We start from the raw sequence: 23,144 nt of genomic DNA on the forward strand, positions 1-23,144 counted from the left end.
GAGAGAGAGAGAGAGAACAAAGTTGACAACAATAAGGCGATCAATCCGATGCCTTCAACGTTAAATACTAGGCCTCTTTTTGTGCTATATGTTCAAGGGCTCGTGTCAAAAAACAAGTACTCTCAACTTATTCTCAACTTTCAACAATGGTAAGTAAGAAAACCCTAAATCTTCTTTCTGTTCATGTCTGTGTTTTTTGTGTTACTCGTGTTAATGTGTTTCACAATGTTCTGCACACCAGGCAGAAGAGAATGCCAAGCCAACCTACAGCTCCCTCGAGCCGGTGGACAAGAAGAAGGGAGGACTCACTGCCTCCAGCTTCATTTTCGGTAAGTAGCCATTCTCAGAAAAAAGGGTGTGCGGAAATCCCTTCTGTGCAGAATTCTATCTGGTTATACTGCTTGCTTTTGTATATATTGGTTTACACTGCATTTTTTTCTTGCTTGTATAGTGTTGCTGGCGTTGGACAGCATGGGATTCGTCGCGAACATGGTCAGCATGGTGCTGTACTTTATGTACGTGATGCATTTTGATCTGGCGCACTCCTCCAACCTTCTCACAAACTTCATGGGATCAACTTTCCTCCTCACCCTCGTTGGAGGCTTCATATCGGACACATTCTTGAGCAGATTCACAACATGCCTGATTTTTGGCGTAATTGAGATACTGGTAAAGAAAAAAAATTCACATGATTTGGTATATTTTCTTCTGGTTCTCCAGTTCTACTTATGTCACGAAATTTTATAAAATTTGTTTCACTTTTAGGCTTTGGTGATGATGACAACGCAAGCTTATTCAAAGCATTTGCACCCAATAAAAACTTGCCCTTCAAATTGTGTCCAAGGCCGTATCGCTGCAATGCTGTATGGATCCCTGTGCTTGTTGGCACTGGGAACAGGTGGCGTGAGGGGAGCGCTGCCGGCACTTGGTGCTGACCAGTTTAACCGGAAAGAGGAAGCGAAGTCGCTGGCGACGTTTTTCAATTGGTTTATGCTCAGTACTACAGCTGGAGCCACTATTGGTGTCACGGGCATCGTGTATGTGAGCATGAATGTAGATTGGTACTGGGGTTTCTTTATATCAACTATTGCAGCCGTTATTGGGTTCTCTGTTCTTGCAATGGGTAAGCCTTTCTATCGCCTCCAAGTCCCCGGCGACAGCCCCATCATAAGGATCGTTCAGGTCTGCCTCTCTCTCTCTCTCCCTCTCTCTCTGTGTTAAAGGCCTTTCCATCTAGTCAAACTCAATTAGCACAAAAACTTTATTAATTACATTTTAACACATGTCAGAATATTGTGACAGGTTATTGTTGTTGCAATAAAAAATAGGCGTTTACCGCAGCCAGGAAGCTCGCATGAACTGTATGAGATTAGTGAGAAGGAATCAAATTATACGGAAGAAAAAATTGCCCATACACATCAATTCAGGTACCATTACATTAATTTATGATTAGTGAGAGTTAAATTTACCCTTATATGTCATGCACTGAAATTGTCAAATTACCTTTTATGTGCCTCACACGTGACGATTTCTAAAAGAAATTGGTGCCTTATGGGTTATGACACATTGTACTAATTTTTTTTCTAATGGTATCGAATCAGTTGTCTGGACAAAGCTGCCATACTTGGCAAAGGCTCCAAGCCCGAACCATGGAAGGTTTGCACAGTAACACAAGTGGAAGAAGTGAAGGTCCTGACAAGAATGTTGCCAATTCTCTTCAGCACCATCATAATGAACACTTGTTTGGCACAACTCCAAACATTCTCAGTCCAACAAGGAAGCATCATGGACCTCCACTTGGGCTCCATCGAGGTTCCGGCGCCATCTATCCCCGTCATTCCTCTTCTCTTCATGTCCATCCTCATCCCACTGTATGAGTTCTTCTTCGTGCCTTTCGCGAGAAAGATCACAAAGCACCCAGCAGGCATAACGCAGCTTCAGCGCGTTGGTGTTGGACTAGTCCTCTCCGCAATCTCAATGGCAGTAGCGGGCCTGGTGGAAGTGAAAAGAAAGAACCAAGCCAACAAGGACCTAACAAAGATATCTCTCTTCTGGCTTTCGTTCCAATACGCTATTTTCGGCATTGCTGACATGTTTACCCTAGTAGGGTTACTTGAATTCTTCTACAAGGAAGCTCCAGCAGGGATGAAATCGCTTTCTACTTCGTTCACTTTTCTTTCACTTTCTTTTGGGTACTTCTTGAGCTCAGTTTTCGTTGACTTGATCAATGCCGTGACGAGAAGAGTTGCTCCGAGCAAACAAGGATGGCTCTATGGAATAGACCTAAACAAAAACAATTTGCAGCTATTTTACTATTTCTTGGCAATCCTTAGCTGCATCAACTTTGTGAACTATGTATATTGGGCTTCATGGTACAAGTACAAAGCAGATGAGACAGATCTAAAGCTGCAGCTTAAAACTTTGCACCAAACACCTCTCATTCACAATGATGCAAGTGTTGTTCAAGAAAGTGGAAGCAAGATTGATGAAGCTGCTGCCTCCACTGAGGAAAATAAAGAAGAAAAGGTGGCAACATGAAGGTCAAAATATAAGAGAGAGAGAGAGAGAGAGAGAGAGAGAGAGAGAGAGAGAGAGAAAGGGGGAGAGAGACAGACAGAGAGGCTTTGTTAAACCCTAACATCACAAAATCCACAGATCATGAAAAACCATTAGCTAATAAATAATATTGCTCTGAATAAAAAATATCGTACCTTTATGCCCATTACAGTAGGAAAGAGGAGAGAGAAAGAGTGAAATGCAGAGAGGGAAGAGAGAGGGTTTTTGGCTGGAGTTTAGGAATGGACGCGAAAGACTCTTTACAATGGTTCGGCTGCACCGTGCAGATAGGCTTAAGCTCTATATTGGGTAGCTTTTTGTATTTGGGCCCTCAAACTTTGGGAGGCTTCTTGATATAAGATTATGGGCTGTAATTTGGGCTTTCTACTCCACTGAAATTTTTCTTAATATGTTTCTGTTTGATCGTACGAATCAAATGAGATACATGTTTGATTGTATGAAATAAATTTAAAATGATATTTGTTTGTTCGTATGTGATAAATATACCTCAACAGTTATATGATATGTAGTTATTCTTGTATGAAAAAGAATGTGCACTCCTTATAGGCACCAAAGTTTAAATCTTTATTCTCGAAGTTTAGATTATTTGTTTTAAGCATAATAGTACTCCTATAATTTTTGTTGTTATTGAGACTTTTGGGGTTAGCTAGTGACTAGTGATGATGGTTGGTAGGAGTAGGCAAGGTTTAAGTTTATAATCCTTTAATTTCATAAAAAAAGAAAAACGTATTTAATTTCTTTTTAGATTCTCGAGATGCTCAAAGGAAGATCCATAGATGGACCAAGGTTATCCCGGCACGCACCCAATGTCGGTAAAACACCAATGAAGGTCCTCCGGGGACCCTCCAATGTTTCGACATGGAGACTGGTTTATGCCTATGGATATATACGGGTTATGTCCGGGCAATTTGTTTATTGTGTTAAATGACATAGTTACGCCAATCAAAATTCTAGTGCATGATGCATCCATGGAGGAGTTGTGAAGTTGCAGAAGCTTTCCCACAAGGAAGAAGAGGCATGTTGACACACTTTTTTTTTCTTGGTCCTGTGTCAGTAATTTCTTGCTTTATCTTACGAACTTTATATGAAATGAACTGTTTCACAGACATGACCCTCACTCAATATGGGTTAGATTTCAAATGAACTTAAAGAGTGAGAAAGCCCAATAAGTTGACCTTTTATTTAGAATAGCTAATAGAAAAACTTTTTTTTTCTTTTCTTTCTCCATAAAGTATAGTAAAGCTATATTTTATGATTTGGCTAAAAACAACGTTGAGGTAAATTTTTGTAATTTACTAAATTGTAATGTTGTTTTATCATGATTTATAAATAAAGAGTGTTATTGCATAACTCTTAATGTTATTTTTATCCAATTTTTTTTTAAAGTTTTAGATTAGAACCCCTCAGTCAAAATTCTAAATCCGCCACTGTAGACGTTTTTATTGTGAGGAATAATTTATTAGTTGCGTGATGATTGAGATAAAGATAAAATGTATGTGTGTGTATATATGGTACTAGGGCATATTCTCCCCTAACATTGTGTAGCAGGTAGCTAGCTACTCTTACTGGAAGCCATTGGGGTTTTCTTTATGCACCACCCATACCAGAATCACATAATTGAAAGTGAACATATGAACCTTTTTTTGGCACTGGAAAAGAACATGAACCTTAACAGATAAAATCTGACAAAACAAGTACTTACTATGAAGAATGTGGACTGATAAAAAGCTGCAGGAAAAAGGCTACAACTGACGGTAAAATCTTCAGGTAAAAAGAAGAGAAGGCAAAGGGGAAGGAGGTGGAGCATGCTGCATATGCAACAACTTTGGAAAAAAGCATACAAAAATCAAAAGAGGAATTGATGGAGATAAGAGAAAGAAAGATGATGGAAATAGAAATGGGAGGTGGGGGCAACTCCTGCTTTAATCATGGAACATAATATTTCTGGAAAATGCATAAGCACTTAGACAGGAAACATCATCAGCAATCTCTGTGACTAACTTTTCTTACATCAAAGCCATTTTTGAGCTGAAGGTCCAACTATGCAGGGAGACTGGTTTTCCTTGTCAAGTTCAAGTTGTTGGAGAATCAAATCAAATTTCAGTTATTGAGTTAGAGGCATGAATAAGGATTAATGAAGATAGAAGCCCTAGAGTTGTAATGTTTGAAACTACCAGAGTCGGTCATAATATTTATTTCTCCAGATGTTTCAGTTACAAAGTTGTTCTTAATTAGCTAAATAAATTAAGATGTATTGCTGCAGCTATGAAAATCATGTATTGTTATCGGTTTTTGATGTGTGAAGAAATCTGAAAGTTTTCACGTTAAAAGCCTCTCCCTTCTTCACTACATAAAGTTTTACTTAAGATTTCTATCCCCCTTCCTCCTACAAATTGGTATCAGAATTCTGATCATGTCATTAAACCGTCTGAATACGAATACTTTCATAAAGTTACTGAAAATTGAAATGCATTTAGAATCCAAACTTATTCCAATAAAGAAAATCCCGAAGTATTCCAATTTTTTTATAGCTAATTATTTACTAAAATTATATATTTTGTAATGTTTTTTGTAACTTATTATTGTTAGTTTTGGATACATTTACATTTTGCTCATTGTTTTTATATTAACCATACAACAAAAATTCTTGGATTTATACATCAACATATAACAAATATTAAGAATGTACATTAGCCACTTAGTACTACATTCTAGGAGTATTATTCTTTACTTGTAAATAAGATGTCTTAAGTTCGATTCTTGCTAAAGACGAATTTGAACCATATTATTGCTAACTCATTGTGAAGATAAACCCACATTCTCCCTTTAGTGTAGATAATATAGTTTGTTCAAAAATAAAATTACAATAAAGTGCATGTAGGAAAAGGTTCGAGGATATTAAAAATTTGCAAAATATATAAATTTTCGAAATATATTTCAAAGTTTTTTAGATTACTCTTATCCCAAAAATTTTGAATTTAAAAATTATGGTCTGGTTATGAAATTTTGTAATGAAAATTGGAACATTATTTTTGACATGATCCGTTATGAAGTCGTTCTTAGTCCTACCAAATAAAAAGTTAAAATTTTCTTGTTTGGAGCCTAGTAATCAAGGTGCCCTTAAAGTTGACAGTGACATCAAATTAATTGAACCTTTTCTTTGGTCCTAATTGATTGAACTTTACCTCACCCATGCTACCCATTGATGGGAAATCTACTTGAGAATTTCAAGTTCATAATGCATATAGTTGACTGACACTGTACCCATTTTCGTTATAAATTTGATTAATTCTTAATTATCACTTGTTGTCAAATGTATCTCTTATGAAGAATTCTTAACCATCATCTGTTGTAAAAAAGATATAGTCTCCAATTCCAATCAATCCAAATTTATTAGGCCTTTTTATAATATAATTCCCTTTAATTTTGTATTTTTTTTTCCATTTAATTTCCTTGACTAAAAAATAAAATCATCGACGGCATCTATTTTGTTTTTGTCTAAAAAAAATTCTGTAATATCACTAACTATATTAAATCACAAAATAAGAAGAAATAAACACACAGATATATACATACATACATATATATATATATACCCACACACAACTATTTAGAGGGAAATTCTACCCTTGCATGGCCACCCAATGAATCTTGTCAATTTCTCTGAACAGCCTCTGTTTAAGTGCTTTATCAAATGGCATTGTCATCTTGCTTGGTGGCAACTCCAAAGTACTATTGGACGAAAATGGTGAATGGGGAAGTGGATTAATTAGTATATAAATAGGGACCCATGACCTAAAGAAGCTTTCGATCAAGTCGAGTTGTACACGGTTGTTAAGGCCCATTTGGCTTGCTTCCTCAAATTTAAAGAAACAGGTATGGGAGCATGACCCCAGAACCTAAAGGGTCATTAGAAGTCTAGAATGATAGACGTGAATTATATCCGTTGATTAGGGTAGTGTGAAATTTAAGGAATATTGCTTGAGAGCTTTGGATATCTTTCATAATATCGTGACGGTTCACTTAATTGTATTTGTATAAATGATAAAGCATATCAGTTGAGTATCAAACAAAATTTAACACGAATACGTGAGTAGTTAAAAAATGTGTGTTTATCATTTCTCTACTACAAATATTTAAGAAAAATGAATTTTTTTGAAGCTTTGGTCCCAGAAAACATGATGAAATCAAGATCCTTTTGAGCTGTATTGTCAACTACTACTAAAAAAGTATAATGAGATGAGGGTTCACTTCATGTGCTTCCCTTCCCCTTAAGTTTGCAACTGGGTCGGATGCTTTCAACTCGGCCCCAGGGTTTCATTTTAGGAGGGTTGCACTAAGAGAGTAGAAGTGGTACATGATAAATTTTTCTGTGTGATTGTCATGTTAACACGTGATATTATTAATTTATCGACACATAATATTACTAGTTTAGTTTTGCAATACACATATACATATAATTAATAGTACCATACCCCTACTCAGTAAAATATTAACCTTATTGTTAACATATATTATAATACATGACTCAATAACATCAAATTACTAGATAAGGCGAAAGAATAATATAAGTTATAAAGCTTGATCATGTGGTGGATCGAAAATATTTTATTAATGGTGCACTTGGCCAATAACAAATTATGGTCATGCCAAATCACCACCGCCGTATTCTAATGAACTGTTCAGTGCATTTGCTTTAGGGAATTTTAACGAAAAACTTCTGGTACTATTCATTTTAACGAAAAATCACATTTTTATTCTAAAAAGTCAATATTGGTACTATTCACTTTATCCTTTTTTTTGTTCTTATCGTTAAAACTCAAAGTTTTCAAGCCCTTTTATTAGGATTTCTTGCTAAATATACTTTAGGTTCTCATATGATACTTGTGAATTTGCTTCAGTAAGATCTTTGTATTAAGGTTAATGAGATGTTCAATAAGTCTGTATTAGGGTTAATTAACAAACTAAAATACAGCATATAATGATAATATTATAATAATTGCATCGAGACTTTTTGCATATATTGTATTCACTTATTGAATTGTGCAGGTTTCATTTCATTTATAATTATCAACTTTTATCACCTAACTAATTCGTTACAAGTTACAACTCAATATAACAAGTTTGATATCTAATTGTGGCTGATAGACAACATGTGATATTACAAATTGAGTGCTTTTTGTTTGTATAATTTAATGTTCCGTGACTATCTAGTAAGACTGATCAGCGACATATAACCTAATCATTGAAATACCTCATGGAGAAACCATTTGAGCATAGTTGTCCGAGAACATACAATTAACGGCATTCATATGTTCAAAATCATCATAATCCAGACACTCAATCAAACCTAATGAAACATGACAAAAGGGTAAAGTTCCAAGTTGCATTCCTCCAACACTGAGGGACACACCATGAGAGAGAGAGAGAGAGAGAGAGAGAGAGAGAGAGAGAGAGAGAGAGCAAAGCTGGCAACAAAGGCAATCAATCTGATGCCTTAAATACAAAAAAACTAGGCATCTTTGAATGCTATATGTTCAAGGCCTCTTGTACCAAAAACAAACATTCTCAACTTAATTTATTCTCAATTTTCAACCATGGTAAGTCAAAAAGCCCTAAATCTTCTTTCTGTTTATGTCTCTGTGTTTTTTGTGTTACTCTTGTTAATAGGTTTCACAATGTTCTCCACACCAGGCAGAAGAGAATGCCGAGCCAGTTTACAGCTCCCTCGAGCCGACAGACAAGAAAAAGGGAGGATTCACCGCCTCCAGCTTCATTTTCGGTAAGCAACCATTCTCAGAAAAGGGTTGCAGGGAAATCACTTCCCAGCATGCTAGTTATATCCTTGCTTTTGTATATTAATTATGGTTTACAATGCATTTATTCGGCTTGTGTAGTGTTGCTGGCATTGGACAACATGGGATTCGTTGCGAACATGAGCAGCTTGGTGCTGTACTTTCTGTACATGATGCATTTGGATCTGGCGCACTCCGCCAACCTTCTCACAAACTTCATGGGATCAAATTATCTCCTCTCCCTCGTCGGAGGCTTCATTTCTGACACATACTTGAGCAGATTCACAACTTGCCTGATTTTTGGCGCAGTTGAAATACTGGTTACAAAAAAATTTCACATATTTTGTTATTCCTGTTCTAGTTCTACTTATGTCACAAACTTTAATAAATTTTGTTATTCGCACTTAGGCTTTGGTGATGATGACAATTCAAGCTTACTCAAAGCATTTGCACCCAAAAGAAACTTGCTTGACAAAGTGTGTCGAAGGCCGTATCGCTGTCATGCTCTATGCATCCCTGTGCTTGTTAGCTCTGGGAACAGGTGGCGTGAGGGGAGCACTGCCCGCACTTGGTGCTGATCAGTTTAACCGGAAGGAGGAAGCAAAATCACTCGCAACATTTTTCAACTGGCTTTTGCTTAGTACTACAGTTGGATCAATTATTGGCGTCACCGCCATTGTGACCATTAGCACTGAAGTAGCTTGGTACTGGGGTTTCTTTATATGCACGGCTGGAGCATTTATCGGGTTCGCTGTTCTTGCGATGGGCAAACCTTTCTATCGCCTGCAAATCCCCGGCGACAGCCCCATCATTAGAATCATTCAGGTCTGCCTTTCTCTCTTATCAAACTCTTTGCGCACAAACTTGATTATTTTACTAGTTAATATTAACTAGTGTAATGTGGCGAAATGATGTGACAGGTTATTGTTGTCGCTATAAAAAATAGAAGTTTACTGCAGCCGGTGAGCTCTCATGAATTGTATGAGATCAGTGAAAATGACCTAAAGTATACTGAAGAGAAAATTGCACATACAGATCAATTCAGGTAACATTACATTAATTTTTTGTTAAAGTTCGCCAATAATTTGCAATAATTCAAACAAGGCTTACCAGATGGTATGTTCCCATCTTGGCATGCCAAGATTCTTGAAAATTGACAAGAAAACAAAAGAAAAGCATATGACTAAGGAGGAAATTGATAATACAACGAAAAGTTCACATCAAAGTTTCTGTGCATGTGATAGGGTTTTGCTTTATGAAGCGAACTTTTTGGACCATGATATCCGTTTATTTATTTGAGGGGTAGACAGGATGTGAAGTTTTTGGAATCTTTTAATCATTTTTTTGTTGACTTCATTAGATAGCAATTTACAACTATGTAGATCACTTCATTTTTTTATTCTAGAAAATGGGCGTGTTCTGAACAAGATTTCACAAAGAAGATTGATAAAAAAAAATTAAAAAAAAAAAGTGCTAAAAAACAAGAGAAATTTCCATCTAGTTCATGTGGTAATACTTTCGTTCATGTATTTCCAATTGCACTGAATTTAATTTTTGGAAGTATGCAGATTATTTCATTCAAGAAATTCGTCAACTTATGATAATTTTTTGTAAGAAACATTTATCAAATTACCCCCGCCTCCAACCCATGTGTCGCGCACTTGACGATTTCATTCATGATATTAGCAAAAGTCGACGGATGTTCTTAAATTTAAATAGTTTATAAAGTTTCACTTTCATTCCTTTATTTACAATTACTTCGAGTTTGGTACAAACTAAGAGATCAGATTTGTTGCAATTGAAAATATAAAATAAAAATAGATCTCCGTGATAACTACGTGGATTAAAAACGAATTTAGACCGTAACTAGGTAATTAGCGTCTTTTTTTACTGCATAGTATTGTACCTGTAGTTTCACAAAGTTCAAACTTTCATTCATGTATTTTCAATTGCTCCGCATTTCCTGTAGTTTGTAGATTTTTCCACCCAAAAACATCCCTTAACTTTTGTTGATTTCGTATACAAAGTCAGTCAAAATTACCCTTTCATGTGCCCCGCACTGAAATTTGTCAAATTTACCTTTATGTGTGGCTCAAGTGACGATTTCGTGCAAGAAAATAGTGCCTTTGGTTATGACAGAGTAGTGAGTACTAATTAATTACTGCCTAATGGTATTGAATCAGTTGTCTAGACAAAGCTGCCATACTTGGCAAAGACTCCAAGCCCCAACCCTGGAAAGTTTGCACCGTTACACAAGTGGAAGAAGTGAAGGTCCTAACAAGAATGCTGCCAATTTTCTTCAGCACCATCATCATGAACACTTGTTTAGCACAGCTCCAAACATTTTCAGTCCAACAAGGAAGCATCATGGACCGCCACTTAGGCCGCATTGAGGTTCCGGCACCATCAATCCCCGTCATCCCTCTCCTCTTCATGTCCATCCTCATCCCGCTCTACGAGTTCTTCTTCATCCCCTTTGCGCGAAAAATCACAAAGCACCCGTCAGGCATCACGCAGCTTCAGCGCGTCGGCGTTGGACTAGTCCTCTGCGCAATCTCAATGGCAGTAGCCGGCATAGTAGAAGTAAAGAGAAAGAACCAAGCCAACAAGGACTTCACAAAGCCGATATCTCTCTTCTGGCTTTCTTTCCAATACGCTATTTTCGGTATTGCTGACATGTTTACCCTAGTAGGGTTACTTGAATTCTTCTACAAGGAAGCTCCTGTGGGCATGAAATCGCTCTCCACCTCGTTCACTTTTCTGTCACTTTCTTTAGGGTACTTCTTGAGCTCGATTTTCGTTGACGTGATCAATGTTGTGACCAGTAGGATTACTCCGAGCAAACTAGGATGGCTGCATGGCAAGGACCTAAACAAAAACAATTTGCAGCTATTTTACTATTTCTTGGCAATCCTTAGCTGCATCAACTTTGTGAACTATGTCTACTGGGCTTCATGGTACAAGTACAAAGCAGACGAGGCAGATCCAAAGCTGCAGCTCAAATCTTTGCACCAGACACCTGCCATTCACAATGATTCAAGTGTTGTTCAAGAAAGTGGAAGCAAGACTAATGAAGCTGCTGCCTCCACTGAGGAAAATACAGAAGAAAAGGTGGCAACTTTATGAAGCCCAATTTAAAAGGGAAAAAACAGAAAAGAAAGAAAGGGAGAGATAGATCATATATAATTCACCAAGGGGAGGAATTATAAGGATAATTAATGGGTTTATTTTCTCTATTTTTATCTTCTTTTTCTTTTTTTGTGTGTGTGTGTGTGTGTTTTTTCTTGGAATTGTAAGATATAGTGTGTTTCGGACATTGAATGTGTGAATTTTCTGTTTAATAAGTTTTTCTACCACCTTTTCATGAATAAAGAAAAGTGAATTTGTCTTGCAAAAACCATCTTGGCCATTTTGCATGTGTTAGTATACTGGTCCAAACAAATAAAGGCACTTAAGATTTGTTTAGAAGCGCATTAGAATAATTAAAATAACTTTCAAATTATTAAAAAACTTTCTAATAATGTTTGGTGGTATTTCTCTTCACTTGTAAGTAAGAGGTATTAGGTTCGAATTTCGTAGATGACGAATCAATGCCAAATTAGGTTACTCATTGTATGGCTTAGCCAAACTCTCCCTCCTCTTAGTGTAAAATATATCGTTGTGCTAAAAAAAATGGCAATTCAAGTGTTTTTGTTTTGCTATGTATACTTCTTTGAGGGCGAGCCTTGGCGCAACATAAGTGTTGCTTTTTTGTGACCAAAACGGGTTTGAGTCGTGAAAATAGCATCTTTGCAAAGTAAGAGTAAGACTTCATACAATAGACGTTCTCCCCCACCCCTCTTCTCTTCTCTTTTGTGACCGAAACGGGTTTGAGTCGTGAAAACAGTCTCTTTGCAAAGTAAAAGTAAGACTTCGTACAATAGACATTCTCCCCCACCCCTCTTCCCTCCTCTTCAACCCTCGCAAGGCGGAAAACCATGCTGGCATGGAATCGCCTTTTTATGCATACTTTTAAAACCCCTTCAAATGAGTTGTAGAAGCAATTCCTGCGTTCAATCCAAATTGCATAGTCGTATTTGAATTTGACTATTAGGTTACGTAGGCTATATTTTGAGTGAATTAGAAACACGGTACAAGAGAGATTGAGGAATTCTGAAATTTCTACATTAATACATTTGTTATCTGTCTTTTAAAATTCCTCCATCCAATATTTTGTAGCTCATTTCTAAGTGTTCCTAAGTTCATTAGCACATCCATGACGTCCACGTGCCTTAGGTAGAATTTGGGCCGGGCTGCTGCTCTACAGCTCAAATGATTAAGCCCAATGTCAGCTCAACCTACATACAAAATAAGACCCAAAAATGATGCCCTTAGCTTAAATTTGACCTAAATGAAATTAGCTCATCAAGTTTCCCAAACATGGCCTCAACCAGATTTTTTTTACTTTTCCATATGGCGTATTCTATAGTCTACTCTACATGCAGGGAGATTCTAACTTAGATACTAACTAACGTAACTCACGTCTGTAGACTACAGCTTTAAACTAAAACGTAAGATTCACAATTCCATCTTTATGCCTTATTAGGTCAAACCCACGTTAGTATAGTGGTGTGGAGCTCTCAAGATTTTCCTGTTTTCTTTTTACTGGCTTCGCCATTAGTGAAGCTTGGAATCCTCGGACTAGGACTGTAGGACATGTCCATTTTGTGTGTCCTACAAAAATGCTTGCCAAAAGATAATCTGCAAGCATTCCAGTCTTTGCATTATATTACAATTTATTCACAGAACATTTAATAATCATTTCGTTTTAAGTTTTTAAGTTTTTAGTTGTTTGGTAACTATCAGTTTTCAAAAAAATGAAAATGTTAAACCAAAAACTAAAACCAAATTTTGAAAACTAAAAAGTGAAAAATGAAAACAAAATGATTATCAAATGCCTCTTAAATTAGTGTTACTATGATATTGTTTCTTGTAGATTTTTTTAGTAAGGACCAGCTCATGTCATGGTCTAGGTCCTTAGTTGTTGAATCCTTAACTAATAACAATAACTAAGATCCAACGACTAAGAACTCTGTACCATGCAAGGAACAGGTTCATATTCTAAATGGTTCTTGCTTGGATGATGAGTTCCACAATGATACTACCATGCTCATTGTGTGGTTAATTAGTGAAAGTAGGCTAATTAATGAGGAATTTTGGAGTTGCAAAAATAAGTGTGCGGACCAAACCCCGATTTGTTGGTGGAATACAATATGTGAGTAACAGCAGTGCGTGACAGAACTTGATGGGTTGTGCCATCAAGCTTCAAAAGATGCATGTGATCATGGGACCATGACAAAGAGCTCAGCTAGCTAGCTCACATGCCACCACCTCTTTTCATTAATTTGGTGGTTTTCCAAATTAACTGGATTCATCATTTAATTATTGTGTCTCTTACACGTGACTGCACCATACTTTTTTTTGTTTTTTGGTCATAAAAGACCAGCACACTTAATTATGTGGTTTAAATTAGATCCATAATGTGAAAGCATTCGCCTAATTGGATCACTTGTGATATAGGAAAATGAAGCATGGTAGATTTTGTAGCAATTGAATCGATCATGGGATGAAATATGAAGCAAACTCTATCTAACGTTTTTTTCTTATTCAAAGGATGATAATAGATTAAGTGAGTCAAAGTACGCATAAGGTTTAGTTATCGAACTAGTAGAAATCTCACTCTCTAAAACTGTATAATGTGGAAAGAAAAAACTAAGACCCCGGGATTTAGTCATGAATTAAAAGCAGGCTACTTCGTTTTACTTATAACGATTAGAAAATGTTAACTCCCTTATAGAACTACCCCCTCTCTCCCCTAGTCCCCTATCTCCAAAATTTATTAAATAAAGAAAAAAACGAAAATAAAAGAATGCAAGTAGGGGGATGAAGCCAAAATCCTCAAAGAGAAAAACAAAGAAACATCAACGAAAAAGAAAAACAAGATGAAACTCAAGGTCATGAGCGTGGACAGCAACTACAAAATCTAAAATTATGTACATTGAATCCATGCAATTGAATCTGAATTTTCTTTTAGTTAATTATGTATATATAAATAGCTAAACTAATTAACCGTGTACAAACTAATCATGTTTTAATCGATCGCGCGCACACATATATATACAAAGGATATTAGAGGTGGAAAAGTACATACACATGATTAACAAACCTTTTGCATTAAGAGAACATATTAAACAAAGGGAACAAAGGTGAGGGATCTCGGATGTGTCGCTCATAAGACGGGTTTATAATGAAAGTTACTATTGTATAATGCAGATCGGTACTGGAGCCCAACAAAACGCATTGAGATCCAATAATTATTTTGAATACACTCTCGAATTCTTTGACTATCTCAAGATATGTAATATGCAAAATATTTAAAGAAAATTAACGAAAAGTTCAAAAAATTTTAGTTTTAATGAATAATGATAAATAAAGGTATAGTGAATAGTACCAGAAAAAGGTAAAAATGTGATTTTTCGTTAAAAATAAACAATACCGAAAGTGTTTTGTTAAAACTCTCAAATATTTGTAAACCAATCTAGACATATATCAGAGAGGAAGAAGATTGATAGAGAGAGAGAGAAACGAGAGAAAAAGAATACTTGGAGAGCAAGATATATTTCTAAATTGTATTTTCTATTTCACATTAACCTCAACTGTTTCATTACAAAGGATATTTATACTATCTAAGATAGCTTCCTAACTAAGCTATCTTCTAACAATCTTATAACTGCAAGACTAATCTCTTGACATTTGGCAACATCTTATCCATTCATATAATACTCCTAACATCCCCCCTCAAGCTCAGGGGCAGAGAAACTGAGCCGGAGATTGTTGCAATGGTGCTGAAGCAAAGGTGCGGACAACCCCTTTGTGAAAATATCGGCAAACTGCTCACCAGAAGATACAAAATGCACTTGCAGAAGTTCGTTAGCAACCCGTTCTCGCACAAAATGTATATCAACCTCTATATGTTTTGTTCGTTGATGCTGAACAGGATTCAAGGTTAAGGCTATAGCGGAAAGATTATCACAATACAGAGTTGGTGTAGCAGATACAGAAACCTGCAGAAATGCCAACAACTATTTAATCCAATCAATCTCAGCTGCTGTAAAAGACAATGCCCGATACTCGGCCTCTGTGGATGACTGAGATATAGTTTGTTGTTTCTTGGAGGACCATGAGATCGGATTCGAGCCTAGGAAAACAACCAAACCAGTGGTGGATCGCCTATCATTAGGATCCCTTGTCCAATCTGCATCACTAAAAGCTGTAAGATCCAAATCGCCCTTAACATATCGAATACCACAGCCTTGTGTAGCCCGAAGGTATCTAAGAACCCTCTTGACTGCCAGAAAATGAGATTCCATTGGGGCCTGCATAAATTGACTCACTTGATGAACTGCAAAAGCAATATCAGGTCTTGTGAAAGTTAGATACTGAAGAGCACTCACGAGACTTCTATACAGTGCTGGATTGTTGTACGGTTTCCCATCATCTTTCAATAAACGATTATAAGGTAAATAGGGAATGGCACATGGCTTGGAAGACAACATTTCTGACTTGGTGAGAAGATCAGTGAGATACTTATCTTGAGACAAAAAAATCCCATTTGGTTGCTGCATAATCTGTATGCCCAGAAAGTAATGCAATGGTCCCAAGTCCTTAATATCAAACTCATTTGCCAAGGCATGAATAACATCAGTAACACAGTGACTTGCACTACCTGTGATGATTATATCATCAACATACAATAAAAGAATCACAATAGAATCACCAGCATGCTTGACAAAGAGTGAAGAATTAGAATAAGTGGACTGAAATCCCAAAGAAGGTAGAAACTTGGTAAATCTGTCATTCCATGTCCTAGGGGCTTGTTTCAAACCATACAAGGACTTATAGAGCTTGCAAACATAATCCTCATGTTTAGAATCATGAAATCCAGGAGGTTGAGACATATAGACCTTTTCTTGAAGAATGCCATGTAAAAAGGCATTTTTCACATCTAACTGCCTTAAACACCAGCCATAGTGTGCAGCCAAAGCAATAACAAGTCTCACAGTGGTTGGTTTTACCACAGGACTGAAAGTCTCCCCATAATCGATACCTTCTTCTTGATTAAACCCCTTTGCAACTAATCGGGCCTTATATCTCCATATAGAACCATCAGCATTCTTCTTTATTTTGAACACCCATTTACAGCCCACTAAATTTTTGTGAGGAAGAAAAGGAAACAAGGACCAAGTACCTTGATGATTGAGAGCTGAGAGTTATTCTTTTATGGCTTCACACCACACAGGAGATGTCAAAGCAGATTTATAGGTAGCAGGTTCCACTTTAGTGAGATCAACCCCTCCATGTTCATGGACCACAGACAGGAATGCAATTTTCTTAGAAATACCACTCTTCGATCTAGTTTGCATTGGATGCAAATTAAAGGATGGAACAGAGATGACTACTTGGAGGTGGTCAGGTTGGAATTCAGGTACCACAGGAACAGAAGAGGATACGGACTGATCTGCAGTGCTAGTAATGGGTGCAGCCTCAGGAAGATCACCAGGGAGAGTATAGCTACCTGATGTTGCAGAGGGCATAGACAGACTAGATCCATTTGACAAACTAGTTGTAGTGATAGGGTGACTCCTAGTGTCTAAGGAACTATTTGGAGCAGACTGTGAGGAACTAGACTGCATCAAACTAGAAAAAGAAACAGAAGGCACAACCATCACATTATCATTATTTGGTACCAAACCAGAATTAGAAACATGGGAGGTAAGGACAGGAGAATTAACAGGTTTAACAGAAGACACTAGGGTGGAATAAGGAAATTCAAATTCATCAAAAATGACATGTCTTGATATATAAAACCGTTTCTTAGCCACCTCAAAACATATGTACCCTTTAAACTTAGAAACATACCCTAAGAAGACACACTTTGTAGTTCTAGGTTGGAGTTTTGTACTATTATAAGCTCTCAATAGTGGGAAACAAGAGCAACCAAAAACTCGAAGATGTTGAATTTCTGGAATGGCATGAAAAGTAGTAGCTCAAATGGGGATTTGTTATCCAATGTAGAATATGGCATCCTATTGATAAGATATACAGAAGTTTGAACTGCATAGGACCAAAAAAGAGGTGGTAATGAAGCTGTTTGTAACAAAGTGATGGAAGTCTCAATTATATGTCTATGTTTTCGCTCGGCTAGGCCGTTTTGCTCAGGGGTATGAAGACAGGACATATGATGAAGAATCCCTTTATTCAAAAGAAAAGCTTGAAAAAATTTCCCTATATACTCCCCTCCCCCATCTGTTTGTAATGTTTTCACAGAGGCATCAAATTGATTTGTAATGTATTGATAGAAAGATACAAAAGTAGGGTAAACATCATTTTTATTACTTATTGGAAAAATCCAAGTATAACGAGTACACTCATCAATGAAGGTTGCATAATACTTGAACCCTTCAATGGACAAACAAGGAGCTGGACCCCAAACATCACTATAAACTATCTTAAAAGGTTTTACAGACTTAAACTGAGACACAGGAAAAGGAAGTTTTGTAAACTTTCCTTCCAAACAGGTAGAACACAACTTAGGCAATGAATTAGGACTACAAGACAATCTGGACTTTCTTAAAATCTGAGATACTATAGGATTAGAAGGATGACCTAGTCTGTTATGCCATAATCTTGAATTCACTTGTTGTCCAAGGTAAGCAGCAGCATAGGCACGTTTTGAAGAAGCATCGGATGTTGAAGAGAGAATCGGATACACCCCATTACTGCACAGTCCTTTGTAGAGTATCCTCCCTATGGTTTTGTCCTGAATCCAGAAACAAAATGCATCAAAGATTAACCAACAATTATTGTCTAAGCAGATTCTATGAACTGATAGCAGATTCTGTGTTAATTTCGGAACATATAAAACAGAATTTAATTTCAGAAAGTGTAATGGAGTTTGAAAAGTGGTGGAGCCAATATGAGATATGGCTAAACCTTCACCATTAGCAGCTTGGATAGTCTCATTGGATGGATAAGGAGTTGCAAGAGACAGATTCTGCAACTCAGTGGTCATGTGATTTGTTGTTCCCGAGTCAGTGAGCCAAACTTGCTGAAATGGAGCAGATGACTGAGAAGAAATAGGCTGAGGTCTAGAGTTGGTGTGAGCATACATGGCAATCATTAGATCATTAGAACTCTTCTGGAAACAAAACTCAGCACTATGGTTAGAGTTCCCACAGATTTGACATCCTAAATTAACCCCAGTATTTCGAAACCGACAAGTATCAACAAAATGATTAGTTTTCCCACAGATTTGGCAGCCTTGAGAAACAGAAGCATTTCTAAAACGACAAGTGTTGGCAAAATGATTATGCTTGCCACAGATTTGGCATGTCATCAATGGAGAAGAACCAAACTGTTGTGGAGAATTTCCCAAAATTCCAGGGCCAGAATTAGGAAAGAAGGACTTGTTGGTGCCAAACCTGTTATTAGAATTAAACCGATGTGTGCCTTTATTCTTGGTATTGAAACCTCGAGAACCATTATACTGATAATTGGAGTTAGGATGCTGAGACGAAAAACCACCAGAATTCTTAGAAGGAAAACCCGACTGTTGAGCAACCAAAGCAGTAAGCATAGGGGCAGCATGCATAGTTTCAAGCATTGCTTCTTCAGCAAGAAGTTGAGAACGAAGATCTTTCAATGAAATAACTGTATCACGACCCCTAATGACTGACCGAATGGTATTGAACTCAGAAGGTAAGCCAGTCAATGTAAGAATTACAATATCATCATCTTCAAAATGAACACCAGCAGCAGAAAAATAATCGCGAGCTTCCTTGATCCGTTGCAGATATAGAGTGATGGAATCATTACCTTTCTTGATAGTTTGTAACTCAGATTTCATCTGGAAAATACTGGATCGAGTAACGGTAGAAAATTGTTCTTTCAGACGAGTCCACAAATCCCGAGAACTGATACTCCCAATTGCACAAGAAATTGCAGGAGGCGAAAGAGTTGTAGAAATGAGCTGCATCAAAGCTTTGTCATGCATTTTCCAAATCCTGTATGCATCAGATTCAACTTGTGCAGTAGTACTACCCGAAACAACTTCAGAATCCCCAGAAATCACATCAGAAAATCGAGGAGGGCAAGGAGTAGACCCATAAAAAACCCCATAATGCCATAGCCTTCCAACAAAAGCTGCATCTGAAAATGCCAAGTTAAGTAATTGGTATCGTCCAGCTTCATGGTTACGGACGTAGAGACAGAGGAGATAAGAGATGTAATAGGCGATTGCAAGATTTGCAACTGAGAGACGGTCACCATTTTGATAGAATTGCTTCACCGAAATTGACAGAGAACAAACGTCGAACACTTGGTGTGCAGAAAACCAAACACAAATGGATGAACCCTAATTTGAGAAGAAAAGGCCCAAATCAAGAAGAAAGAAATAGAAGAGAGAAGCACATATATGTGCGATCAGAAGCGGAAGCATATACAGAAACCCCAGATCGATACACCGCAAGCTTTATGCTTTTTCTGGCGATGATACCATGTAAACCAATCTAGACATATATCAAAGAAGAAGAAGATTGATAGAGAGAGAGAGAAACGAGAGAGAAAGAATACTTGGAGAGCAAGATATATTTCTGAATTGTATTTTCTATTTCACATTAACCTCAACTGTTTCATTACAAAGGATATTTATACTATATAAGATAGCTTCCTAACTAAGCTATCTTCTAACAATCTTATAACTGCAAGACTAATCTCTTGACATTTGGCAACATCTTATCCATTCATATAATACTCCTAACAATATTTAAGGTCTATTTGGGATTGCTTTTTCTTAGAAAACATAAAAGTTGTTTTGACTCATAGACGTGATTTTTTTTTAAAGAAGTACATATGAGATACTGTTTTAGGAAACATTTTCAAGTATTTTTTAAATTAGCATTTGAATTTATACTAAAACTCTCAGTGTGTTTATTGTAAAAGTTCTTGTCACAGAAGTGTTTTCTAGATCCTAAACTGACTTTTAATCTTACATCTGCTCTCTTATTAGTCCTAACTAAGCTTCTGATGGCAACAGATCTTTTATCTCTGGCGAACTTTTTTATGCTTCTCTCTTTATGCGAATGGAAAGATTTTTACGCTGCTGCTACCCAAAACGCAAAAACAGAATAATATATTTTTTGTTTTGGGTGCCTCAATCATCTCCTAAGATATACTTGACTATATATATATATATAAGCCCAAGGCCCTTCCCACCACTTTAATCCTTGTCTAATTAACTACAATGCACGAGGGTTTATAAAGCCTAATACCAAATCAGATTTGAGCGATGGGGAATTGTGGCATGATTTATTTGTATTCAAACTCCAACAAGGACAATCACACTCACGGGTGGATCCATTCATGGACCTAAGTGCTTTCGGGACTACTCGGAAGTCCGAATAAGCGCTTGTGAGGACCTTCACTTCGAGGACCACCCAACAGTTTGGGCATGTGGTGAAAGAGAGAAAATCACCATGGTTGTGTAGATGCAGACTTTGTGCTACAAAATTTTTTATTTTTTATTTTTTGAACAAATGATATAATCTATACTAAAAGGGTGGGGGAGTGACCTAAACCTCATAATGTGCTAGTAATAATATGGTTCAAATTCATCTTTGGCAATAATTGAACCTAAGACCTCTCACTTACAAGTGAAAAGGAATACCACTTGACCGTAGTATTAAGTGGCGTGATACAAAAGCTTGAACTAAGAAGAAAGATCTAATTTCGAATTAAGAGGAACACAGAGAAGACCACCATGATTCTACTGTTCCCGGTCCTTGGTTGCAACGAAGAGGAAAGGTTTTTTTGTATAGTATTTAATAAATGCACTTAAATCTGTCTAGTCCACCTAAGTGCATGTCTAGGCCCTATCTAGACGCATATGCTCTAAGCCCCAATTCAGTCCAATCAATGCCTATGTATCTTGATTAGGACCACTTAATGTTGGAATCTTGAATCTGCTCACGGATCTCACCTAAAAATCTTTTCACGAAGAGCACACACCACACACCACACACAAGTACATGAAAATTCATCCTAATGAAGCAATGAATTCAAAACACAGTTGACCAAAGAAAACACGAGTCCACAAAACCTAGATTACGCAACGTGTGAATGTATGTACTTGTACGTGGTGTCTATTAATAGATGACCAATTCGTTAAGTAAACGCAAAGCATGGTTCGTTGTTACCACAAAAAACATAAAAAAAAAAGTATGGTTTGTTGACCTAATCTTAATTAGCATTAGCTACGGTAATTAAATTGTGACGTCTCCTCCACCTCATAATTAAGCATTGGGAAGGACGTTGACGTCTCCTCCACCTCATAATTAAGCATTCTCTAGTCTCTATAATTTGTTCATTTCGAACATTCCAAGCTTTTCGTTGGCTTCTAGTTAGCTGGCTTTATATTACAATGCTTTACCCCATTCACACTACAATCTACATCAATCTTCCCTATTATTTCTTCCCAAAGTTTACGTCGAGATTAAATCTTCTCCGCACATTTTGCACGTCGTTTTTTTATGACCTCTATTATTGATTGATTCGTGTTAAGCCTATAACAATAAATTAAGACTGATTAAATTTATTAGTATATGTCAATTATGATAGAGACACAAAAAGATTGCACAAAAAACGAATATAGAAGATTTGAACAACCTTACCTTGAGTTAACTACTTAAGTAAGTTCATTTTAGTTATCCGAAAGAATCATCGTATCAGAGATATAGTTCTTTATATCTACAGGACTATAGTCATTCTATGAATGAAGTGTTGAATGTGCAGCAAATGATGTAACATATATCAGTGTGTATGTATACAATATAAGTGTAGTATAGATAAGAGGATTCCGGTTTATACATAGCATACACCCACCCATGGGCCATGCCATGCATACTAAAAAATCGCTCTTCATTTACCGTTCTCCCGTTTCTGTTTATCCAATGCTTACAATTCACAGTGCTATTTTCCAAAAGTGTATGATGTGCTTGAAGCTTATGTTGATTCTTTTATGACAAAAATTCAGGAGAGAGATGCGTAGGTGAATAATCTTAGGAACAAACTGTACAAGTAAATGTTGCTGTCAAAGTTAGAGAAATTTCACACCTTTTAGTCGTACATTCTAACCAGGGACATAATTATTTTATTTCATTCTTTCTTATCATGTGATAGAGTAACGTACTCTCAATTACATGATAAGAGTTAATTAAGTGGACGCAACCTTTTTTTTTTTTTTTTTTTTTTTTCTTTTGAGGTAATAAGAATTTATTAAGAAACCTTTAAGAACATACATAGGACATGCATGTCGATACAACCAAAATGTCATACAAGCCAAAAAACATCATACAATTTCACATTTACAAACTCGTTATGAATACAATTACATCCTCAACTACCATAGGCATGGAGACGCATATCTAACCAACAGGAAATATAACAACCTTGCGAGTCATAGAATCAACGTAACAACATTACGAGAAACAGACCGCGCTGCCTTTGATGATCTTGTAATTGTCAAAAAAGAAGTACTGCTATGAGTTATCTCCAAAAAACGTCGAGCTTTCTTCTCATAGTCCTTTGCCATGCTCAAAAACCAAAACAAAAATCAAAAACCAACATTAACTCTAAACAATAGCTATTCCTTAAAGATCTAAGTGTGATCCATAAGTT

At 36.7% G+C, this 23,144-nt stretch overlaps 2 protein-coding genes across 2 annotated transcripts; both read left to right on the forward strand.

The window, feature by feature from the left end:
* Positions 1 to 88: 88 nt before the first annotated feature.
* Positions 89 to 2,538, forward strand: LOC103955828 (protein NRT1/ PTR FAMILY 4.5-like). Its single transcript, XM_048572777.1, has 6 exons — positions 89 to 146; positions 237 to 329; positions 452 to 669; positions 766 to 1,182; positions 1,303 to 1,427; positions 1,602 to 2,538. Exons 1-6 carry the CDS (start codon positions 89 to 91, stop codon positions 2,536 to 2,538), a joined length of 1,848 nt encoding a protein of 615 aa, XP_048428734.1.
* Positions 2,539 to 7,885: 5,347 nt separating this feature from the next.
* On the forward strand, positions 7,886 to 11,769 carry LOC103955827 (protein NRT1/ PTR FAMILY 4.5). The gene is made up of 6 exons (XM_009367729.3): positions 7,886 to 8,177; positions 8,272 to 8,359; positions 8,475 to 8,692; positions 8,781 to 9,197; positions 9,293 to 9,417; positions 10,556 to 11,769. The coding sequence occupies exons 1-6, from the start codon at positions 8,175 to 8,177 to the stop codon at positions 11,496 to 11,498; spliced, it is 1,794 nt and encodes a 597-aa protein (XP_009366004.2). The 5' UTR covers positions 7,886 to 8,174; the 3' UTR covers positions 11,499 to 11,769.
* The last annotated feature ends 11,375 nt before the right edge of the window (positions 11,770 to 23,144 follow it).

The sequence above is a fragment of a genome, unplaced genomic scaffold (assembly GCF_019419815.1).
Source record: "Pyrus x bretschneideri cultivar Hongxiangsu unplaced genomic scaffold, Pyrus_bretschneideri_v1 Contig11, whole genome shotgun sequence".
Taxonomy (NCBI): Eukaryota; Viridiplantae; Streptophyta; class Magnoliopsida; order Rosales; family Rosaceae; genus Pyrus; species Pyrus x bretschneideri.

Excerpts from the sequence above, each read along its gene's own strand:
- LOC103955828 (XM_048572777.1), top strand. The coding sequence starts at position 89 with ATGTTCAAGGGCTCGTGTCAAAAAACAAGTACTCTCAACTTATTCTCA. Across the intron at positions 1,183-1,302 it reads CCATCATAAGGATCGTTCAG|GTTATTGTTGTTGCAATAAA; the intron begins GTCTGCCTCTCT and ends ATATTGTGACAG. Across the intron at positions 1,428-1,601 it reads GCCCATACACATCAATTCAG|TTGTCTGGACAAAGCTGCCA; the intron begins GTACCATTACAT and ends GTATCGAATCAG.
- LOC103955827 (XM_009367729.3), top strand. Across the intron at positions 8,693-8,780 it reads TTGGCGCAGTTGAAATACTG|GCTTTGGTGATGATGACAAT; the intron begins GTTACAAAAAAA and ends ATTCGCACTTAG. Across the intron at positions 9,198-9,292 it reads CCATCATTAGAATCATTCAG|GTTATTGTTGTCGCTATAAA; the intron begins GTCTGCCTTTCT and ends ATGATGTGACAG.